General features: G+C 33.6%; 2 protein-coding genes across 5 annotated transcripts in view; both read left to right on the plus strand.

Annotated features, from left to right (window-relative positions):
• The window catches only part of LOC134846232 (zinc transporter ZIP9-like), a 374,849-nt gene that overhangs the window by 166,346 nt on the left and 198,959 nt on the right, over positions 1-9,544 (plus strand). The window lies entirely within an intron of this gene.
• Positions 1,604-3,937, plus strand: LOC134856838 (uncharacterized). 3 transcript variants are annotated; one of them, XM_063873127.1, is made up of 2 exons: positions 1,604-3,011; positions 3,425-3,937. In XM_063873127.1, the coding sequence occupies exon 2, from the start codon at positions 3,507-3,509 to the stop codon at positions 3,834-3,836; it is 330 nt and encodes a 109-aa protein (XP_063729197.1). In that variant the 5' UTR covers positions 1,604-3,011; positions 3,425-3,506; the 3' UTR covers positions 3,837-3,937. The 3 variants fall into 3 exon arrangements, with proteins under 3 accessions (XP_063729197.1, XP_063729196.1, XP_063729198.1); XM_063873126.1 differs by having other exon boundaries at positions 3,455-3,937; XM_063873128.1 differs by having other exon boundaries at positions 3,459-3,937.

The following is a 9,544-nucleotide window of genomic DNA, read 5'->3' on the forward strand; positions in this document are numbered from 1 at the left end:
GGATGATTTTCATAAACAAATATAAAATTTTAGAAAAAAAAATTCATTTTGTTTCATTTGATTTAATTTTTTAATGTTGTTAGTGGTCCATAAATCTTAAGAGGCAGTCGGAACATTCAGGGCTTCGCCCTCATACGAGCAGTCTTGTTATTATGATGCTTTATTTCAGCCCACACTTAAGAAAACAGCAGTGCGTCAAGAATGATTTTGAATGAAAAACGACCAGTAAGTGTTTTATTGTTTCGACTTTCGATACGAAAGTAACGGAATAATTGTGCCCGGGTGGGTTTTTTCTTCAGACAAATTTCGACTTTTTAACTAGCCATTTTTGATGGAATAATTTTTATCATTCGAAATGTATTGTTGACCTGAGCTTAAATATGAAAAGATTTTTTACCTGTGATCATTTTTCGTAAAATTATGGGGGTTTAACGATTGCCATTTTGGCCAATTTGAGACAATAAACGCGATATATTTCGCGCTATTAACGCGTAAGAGAGATTTAATCCGGCATAGAAATCGTTCCAAATTGGTTCAAGGAAGCTTATATGCCATAATTGATTTGTTATTAGGAGCAAAATTTACCACTTAGTACTTATTATGACGTGTGGTTGGATGATTTTTTTAAAAAAACTTTCAAATTTTAGAAAAAAATTTTTCATTTCATTTAATTACATTTAATTTTTTTGTTATTACTGCTCGATAAAACTCAACAGGCAGTCGGAACATTCAGGGCTTCGCACTGATACGAGCAGTCTTGTATATTTTAATTAACGAAGTTGGCACTTGGGGTGGATGTAGGATTTTCTGGAGGGGTGATTCAATTTTTTAAGTAAACCAAATAAGGCCAGGCCAATTAGCCCAATTTATGCAGTAACTTCTGCGTCACAGGCAAAATTGTACAAAAGTGGGGCCAAATGCCGTTTCTGAGCAATTTTGGAAGGTTTTGAGTAAAAAGTTGATTTTTTTTTGACGCACGCTTATTAAAATTAGTACTTACTGCTGCTGATGGCGGCGCCCTTAGAATTATTATAGGGTTGATCAGCCAAGCACGGATGTCGTAAAATGGTGTCAAAGGGGGCTCTGGCCAGTGTGGGTGTTGAATTTTGAGAAAAAGGGCGTCACCTTTCCAAACTTCCCCGAAATTTGCTATTACTCTGTACTTTCCATGCTACATGAAAAGCTAATTTTTATATTCCTACAGGCTTTTATAGAACCGAGCAAAAAACTTAGATCTAGGCTGCTGGTCAACTTTAAAAAGATGTTTTGTCTAGTGACTCATCCTAAGACTGCAAACTTTTCTGGCGCGATTTCATGGACCGGTGATTTATTCTCTCTGCTGGCTATTTGAAATTCAAGTAGAAAACATTTGCAAAGCTCTTAACCCATCGATCGATCTTTTCAGTTGAAACGGAAGAACAAACGTAAATAAAAACAACGAAGTAAATCACGACGACGAAACAGCCAGTGCATTTGTGGACTTGTGAATTGGTCTCCAAGGTGAAGAAGCAATTTGAGAGAAATGCTAATTGACGGGGCTGATTTATTGAGCACAAAATAGATGGGGTAGAAAATCGATCACAACAATATCACATCCCCCGGACTACAAAGGCAAATTAGGCCAGCGCTTTTTAATCTCTAAGTAGAAATAATCTACTTTTTCCACCTGCGCCCGAGTATAGATATAATTGAATCGCAAATATTTTCCCGGTCGGTACATCCCTCAACCGCACTCTAATGGCAGGCATCCTTGCTTAGAGAAAATTCAGTTAAAATACCCCTTCAGCATTGCCTAGAGAAATGAAGCCTTCACAACCAAAATTATTTTTATGCTTATCTTGAAATTTTAACTGAAAAAAAAAGCTAAAAAAAAAAGACAAATGCATGATGCATGTCGTTTTCATTTGTCTTCATAAATACTAATATATGCTTCACTGTGTTTAGAAGTTTATTGAACATACATTGACACCATTTTAACCTTTTTTATATTTAAATTTGATGCCACTGCCAAAAAGAGGCTAAGCTTTTTTAGGTCATGATCAGTTGTTTTTTTTTGAGTCGGCAAATGCAGTTGGTCAACCTTTTCAAAGTCATATAACATCAACGCTGGTCAAAAAGCAGATAAATTGCCAGCTAGACCTGACCGAAATTCATACAGCCAGAATGGACAGTTGACTGTTTATTAATTTGGTAGTTACAAAGTTAATTCTCCGACTCAAGTTTTCAGAAAAAAGTGAAGTACTTTCTACGGTAAAAATTTGTCCTTGCTTTTTAGTTTTCACGCTTAATCTAATTTTCATTTGATTTTCTGCTTATTACCGCGGAGCCTTTTTCTTTTTGTCAGGTAGTCGCTTTTATCAGAGTTGCATTATGGCAAATATTCTCCACCTTTCACGAGTACTCAAATATACAAACAAACTCATTCGATATGCTGCCAATAAATAGCACGGCCGCGGGCTAAAAAGTGCATTTACCACAGCCCGGCCTTATCCGGCTGAAAAAGTGATAATATGACTTTCACTCCATCGAACTTGTTCTCCAGTTTTTTTTTTCAGCGTCGCTTGAATTAATATTTTGACCAGCAAGTATTGCATTGTGAGAATATTTACAATTTGGTAATAATGATAATAGTTACGAATTTATGAGGCGGTAGTATAGAAAATTACCTGTTTCATAAAAGTCTGGGCAGGCTAGAATTGGAAACTGAGATTTCCCTGGCCTCGACCCTTCTGCCCACTCGCGGGGCTGAAATTACTTTTTCAAAATTCATTTCTCGTCTCTTGAGGTCATACCTCGATTAGCTTAATCTTAATTTGTTCTTCCTCTGCAACCTGTTCCGATTCTTTCATATTATGACCACGCTGGCAAGAAGTAACAAGACATTTTCTACTAAAGCCTTTTCTACAACAATTTCCACCAATATGTTCATATTTTTTGCCAAGAACACATTCCTTGACATTTAAATACTGCTTAATTATCAATCGCCTAATCGATGATCATTGTTTTAATCGGTTAACCGTTTCATAAAATGTTCCGACCATCCGAGTTAAGAATATTCCTAAATTCGGAAATAAAACGAATAAATGGCTATCAAATATTTGTTAAAGGTAATTCTAGTTCCATAAAAACCAACCAAAAAAACTGCTGTGGGCAAACCAAGCTTTTTTTTCTCAAAATACAATGAGGCAGTGGTATAGATATTTTATCAATAAGAGCGAAAAAAATGAGCACAAAATTATCTGTCACTTTTTATGGAAACGTTTAACGGAACAAAGAGCCCAGAAAACTGAAAAAAAAAACGGAAACCGGCTACATTTGAAGTAAGAAAAATTTTGATTAAGCTTAAATTGGTGACGCGAAAACTATGCTCAAAACAAAATCTGAAATAATTTAGATGGTCGAAGCATAATCTGAAATAATGAAGATGGTCGGAACATAATCTGAAATAATGAAGACAGTCGGAACATAATCTGCTTTCATAAGCTCTAAGTTATCTACTTCCGATTATGGAAATGGACAGCTTCGGTTTCTACCATCCGAGTCACGACTCTGATTCATCTGCAGCTACTAGTTCGACTCCCAAGGAGAAAGTGCCTCAGAGCAACTTCGTGAACAATATGATGGCCGCCGTTTTTGCCTCCGTTTTATTCTACGCTATTCTTTCACTGGTTTTCTTCGTCATAATCCTGGCACGATACCTCGAACAGAAGTGTTGCACTTCGGGCGATGGCGAGGAGAGTATTCGGATTAAGTTCAAGCCCGAGAAGGCTTCACTCGGATCCGGCAGTAGTGGCAAGCCGGGCGCCATCCACCTCGGAGCTATGCGCATAAAATAGTCAATCAAAAGTTTTTTAACCTAATGAAAAAGATAACTGTACAATTTTAATCAAATAATTAGATAAATTTGAAGCCGGAACCAAGTATACTTTTTTCACCAGCGCTGTTTTTCGAAGGATGAAGAATTTAGGTTTATGAGCAGCCAATTAAAAGAGAGAAATATTAAAGTAACAACTAGCTTTAACGCTTAACAAGAGTGCTCGTATCAGGGCAAGTCTCTAGATGTTTCAACTGCACTTTAAAGTCCCGATGACTAAATTAAAAATTGCCGAAACTATTTGAAAAATGAGTACTTCAATTTTTTTTAAATAGATAGGTCAAAGTATTTTATTTAATAAAACAAAATCGCTTCCAAACAATTAGACCAAAAAAATTAGCCGATATGAACCACAAAAGTCAGCCTAAATATACAGACATTACAGCAAAAAAAATGAGTTCAAGTGTCGAATAATGATTAACTTACTACCAAAATTAGAACTTCAGAACCAAAAATAAAGCCCCTGCAAATTTACGAAACATTGATGCTCAAAGGTGATAAATCCTTTTAGAGTTTTGAGCTTAGGACAGCAACAGCTTTTAACCTGAAGTTTCTGTTTCCTGAGCCAAATCGCCATTTATTTTTTGAAGACAAAGGTAGTTTTCGTTTTACTATTAAGCGAATCTTTTCTGCCAACCCCCTCCCCCTTAAAACTTGGTTCGGGTTTTTGTTTCAAAAGCAGATTTTGCTTTTGGTAATGCAATTCAGATATTAGTTTTCGTTCTTGTCATAGAAAAATTTGGGATTTAGCTTGCAAAATTTGCAGGTGACTCAAATGTTTCTTTTTGTCTTAAAATTTTTTGTTTTGAGACCAGTTTCAAAAAATGTCACCAATGAAGGCCTTTTAGGATGTGCTTGAAAATTTTCCAGAACAATTCAAATGTCAAATACATAACGTATGCTAAATGATCAAAAAGCGTTCTGAAAATTATCTGATTGTCAATCCATAAAACATAATTAAACATATTTTACCTACAGTTTTCTTGAATTATATCGCGCGTTAATTGTCTCAAAAATACCAAAATGGCAACCGTTAAACCCCCATATTTTTACGAAAAACGATCACAGGTGAAAAAATTTTTCAAAATTAAGTTCAGGACAACAATACCTTTCGAATGATATTTAAACACTTTGTCAAAAATGGCTAGTTAAAAAGTCGAAATTTGTCTGAAGAAAAAAAATCCACCCTGTGCTTAAATATTCCGAAAGTCGGAACAATAAAAACATGAATAGCTTGTCTTTGGTATGATAAAAAATATTTCAATGAAAGGCCAGAAATTTTTTTGTTATTAAGGTTTTATTCCCAGGAAAACGCAAGCAGAATTTCGATAACTAACTTCAAATGAGTAGGAATAAGTTATAATTATTTTATTAAGTTAGGTTTAAACTAAGAATTATAAGCTATGAAAAATTAGAAGAAAAAAATATTTATTCGCTCAAAATCAGACTAAAAATGACAAACATCAAAATGTTTTTCTCGACACTGGGAATTTTTTAAGAAATTTTCAAATTTCGTTCGATTTACGACTGAAAGCTATTTAATAAAATATATCACTTAGCCCATTCCAAAAACTATTTGTGGTACTTAATTTTCTGTGGAAACAAGAAAGAAAATTAAAGCACCCGAATACAAAGTTCCTCCCCATTTGGTCGGAACAAAAAAACGACAAATTTCATATATATGGGCATTAACCTTGCACCTAAATATGTTGCAAATGATATAAGGATAGTCAGTGGCTGTGAAAGTAGCACAGAATGTTTATAACACTCATAAAAAAGTTTGTTTAATTTATTTCAAATTAGTGTTGTTTATAGTGGGTGGTGTGATTTTCATTTTTTAAAAATTTTATTTTTTGTGCATAAAACTTTCAAGTTTTTGAAAACCTTTTCTGCCAAACAAGCGCTAAAAAAACATCAAAAAAAGATTTTTGAAGAATAAAATCAAATTTTGTGAGCCTAAAATTACATTAAAAAATGTGAAATTCCATTTAACAAGCAGAACTCGATCGCATTTTTTACTCGAGTTTGAAACAAAGTCAAAAAATTTGTACCAATTTTTCTCGACACTGGGAGAACTTTTTGGAATTTTTTTAGGGCCGTTCGAATCACAACTGATTATGACATACCACTAACATCTCGCCGATGATAATTTGTAGCAGCTGATTGTGCGTCGAGAACAAAAAAAGAAAAGGAAAAAAAACAAAAAACACACCCAAATACAAACTTCCTCTCCATTTTCAAAGGTTGGAACAAAAGAGCTGAAATGTTTGTTACTTGTTGATTCTCCAAAATTGTTTTTCAAATTGTGATTCATTAATCCGTTCTATGCTTTAGATTAGTCTATATAACAAACAACAATTACAAAGGAAGGTTTTTTGACATCAAGAGAGGTTTGAACAATTCTTACAGCAAGTTGGATACCATCTGAGAGTGTTTTAAGATGGAAGATCATATCGACTAGATCTTACATCCCGGTTGACCTCGCAGGGATAGTCATCCCGGATTCAGCATTATACCATGAATCAGTGCTGCAATTGCACTGGTCATGGATAAGTGGCCACTGATCAGAGCCTGAAACAGCGATGGTAATTTTAACTAAATTGCAGCACTGAGATAATCAAACACTAGCTCCAAAATTCATCGCTGTTTCAGAGATGATTCAGCGCTAATTCAGAGCTGCCAGGTTCAGAGTTATTCAAGAGCTAGTTTTAAGGTTTATTTATATTTTTGACCCGATCAAGATTAAGTGGGTATTGATCAAGGTCTGAAACCGCGATAATGTTTCTCCTGTGTCTGCAAGTAAAAAAGACCGAATTTCACATCCTCATTTCCCGAATGACAGCAAATATGTGGTAGTAAATTACAACGAATGATAGCAAAAAAGTCGTAGCATATGACAGCGAATGAAAGCAAAAAAGTGGTAACAATTGACAGCGAATGAAAGCGAATGGTATGGTAGCAAACAGAGATAAACTAAGTTTGAGATAAATGGGACCTTTCTTTGGGCTCTTTCTACAATTTGTGTTACTTGGATTTGCATTACACGTAAAGAACTCAGAATAAAGTGACTCCTTTTGAAACCAGTTTTTTAAACAGGGCATACGAGCAGTCTTGTTCAGGTTTTTATAATTACCCTGTAGCGTTAAGATAAAGATTGTTTTTAGATTTTGATGAAGGGAAAATTTTCATTGCTCTAAAAAAAAATAGCTGGCTGCTCTTCGATAGCAGCCTAGAAACAGGTTAACTAAAATAACTGTTGAAAAAAAAACTAACTTTCTTTTAGAAAAGGTCTGTCTTAATATCACGTTTTTTTCTGTAAGAGAACGACAAAACTGCTTCATAATTTTGGCTTCGAATTTTTCAGAAAATTAGAAAATTCAGACCAGTTTTTCTCGATTTTGCATTTTTGAAAAAAGTATGAATCGAAGCGTCTTGAAATTTAAACTCAAACAATGTCGTTTTGTTATTATTTGTGGTACTTGATTTCGACTAATTTTATGCCATTTTTCCATACAATATCAAATTTTTTCAAAACATAAAAAACTTGCAAGTCATATCAAATCCTTAAATCTTTCGATACCATTTTTAAAGCGATTCAAAAAGTGGAGAATTTCTATAAAATGTTTGCAAGAAAGTATGTCGTACAGATAGATTTTAAAGCTTGCTTGAAGTATAATCGTTATATTATTACCATCTACCAAGAAATGCATTGGATTGCTTGACTTCTTCTAATTGACTCCGATGAGACATGAATAATTTTAGGTGATAAATATTATCTATGTATGCGAATTAGAATTAACACGCTTAGATGTACGAACAATAAATCCCAAGTGTTATTAGTAACGCAGATCAAATTTAGTTATATATTTTTATTTTCGAGGCTTTTATCATAAAAAAAGTTATGCCTTGAAACGCTTTTACTCTAACAACTAAAACTAAACTAACAACCATTATCAAATCCGAATGTAAATAAGTTGCTTTTTGTTTCATTTTAATGACACAGGCGTTAGAATCAGTTTCAAATAACACCTGTTATTAAAGCGTTAACAAAAATGTTCTCAAATTTAACACCCACATTCTAAAATGAGAACTAAAAAAGTTCTCGAATCTATTTAGTTTGTTTCATCATGACAAGACTGCTCGTATATCAAGGCAAAGTCCTGAACGTTCTGACTGCACTTAAGGCCAATTGAAAAGTTTTTGCTTGATTAATTGACAAAAAAATGAGAAAAAAAAAAGATTTTTTTTTGTATCATTTTTTCTTCAGTTTATCCCCAAACGCTAAGTAAAATACTAAGGGTGTATTTAGCGTCTCGTATTGTGATAATATAACTTAAATGCTGGCCTCGATTCAATTTGGAACGCATTAGTTTGCTTCTTACGCGTGTTGTAAGTACGCAAAATATTGCACTTTAATTATCCCAAATTGGCTAGCTTAACAATTTTGAAACGCCCGTAATTTTATGGAAAAATCACAGGTAAAATATTTTTTCAAATTTAAGTTTAAGATAGCAAAATCTCAGTTGGCATTAAAAAAATTCGTCAAAAACGCTTAGTGAACAAGTCGAAAAATGACTGAATGAAAAAACCACAACAAGCAAAAATTTTCCGCACTTCGAAAGTGGGAACAAAAAAATATCAAAATGACTAGCCTCAGTTCACTTTGAAATGTTTTTATCCGCCGCTAATGCGTGTTATAAGAACGCAATATATCGCCCGTTGTTTTCCCTTAGCACCAAAAATATCAATTATTGAACCTCACAAACTTAGCAAAATTCTTAACAAGTAAACATTGCTAGAGCTCGCGAAAACGAAATGTTTCAGATCCCATTTCTGTCAAACTTGGCTCAAAAGATGAAGAATTACTGCAAAAGATTAATCCCGAGATAAATTTTTGAACAACAAAACTGTCCTAATGAAATACAAAAGGTTTCAGTAAAGCAAAAGTGTGTTTAACTTACGGCACTTGAAAAAATCCAATGAATGAATAAACTGACATCTCTGAACGAAGATTCGAATTCCAAAAAAGGAGTCACTTGATTTTGAGCCTTTTATGTGCAACGCAAACCGAGGTGCTACAAATGGCAGAGCCAGTCGCTAGATGGGTCCCATTAATTTTTCAGTTGCGAATCGATTGCCATATAGAAGTGTTCAAAGTATTACTAAAATTGTGTTACTGAAAGTATTACCAAACATTATTACAAAAGTATTACTAATTCATTACCAAATAATTCCAATACTAAAATTATGTCTTTTTGACCAATTTAGAGCAAAGCATGAATGACTTGGAAAACCCTTTCAATTATTTTGCAGATTTAGAGAAACTTTTATTTAGTTAATCACTATTGCAATACCAGTATAAAGCTCTTTCAGAAAAATAGTTTAATTCAGTTCATACTAGATGAACACCAATCAAAACAGTAACGCAATTTTGTCCTTTTGTGACTGAAAATCGTCATGTTAAAGGAGAATTTTTTAAGAGAATGATGTAAAAAAAAAACTGTTTTTCTCAACAAATTCTCAATAAATTTGTTTTTCTCAACAGTTTTTTGGGCTACTATACTTTCTAAGCCTAATAAATAGCAACCAGCTATTCTTGTTAATTGGATAAAACTGTTACCATTTAGTAAAATCTTAAGAAATATTTCAACGATAAACAGTAATTGTATA

Source organism: Symsagittifera roscoffensis, chromosome 1, assembly GCF_963678635.1.
Source record: "Symsagittifera roscoffensis chromosome 1, txSymRosc1.1, whole genome shotgun sequence".
In the NCBI taxonomy this organism is placed as follows: domain Eukaryota; kingdom Metazoa; phylum Xenacoelomorpha; order Acoela; family Convolutidae; genus Symsagittifera; species Symsagittifera roscoffensis.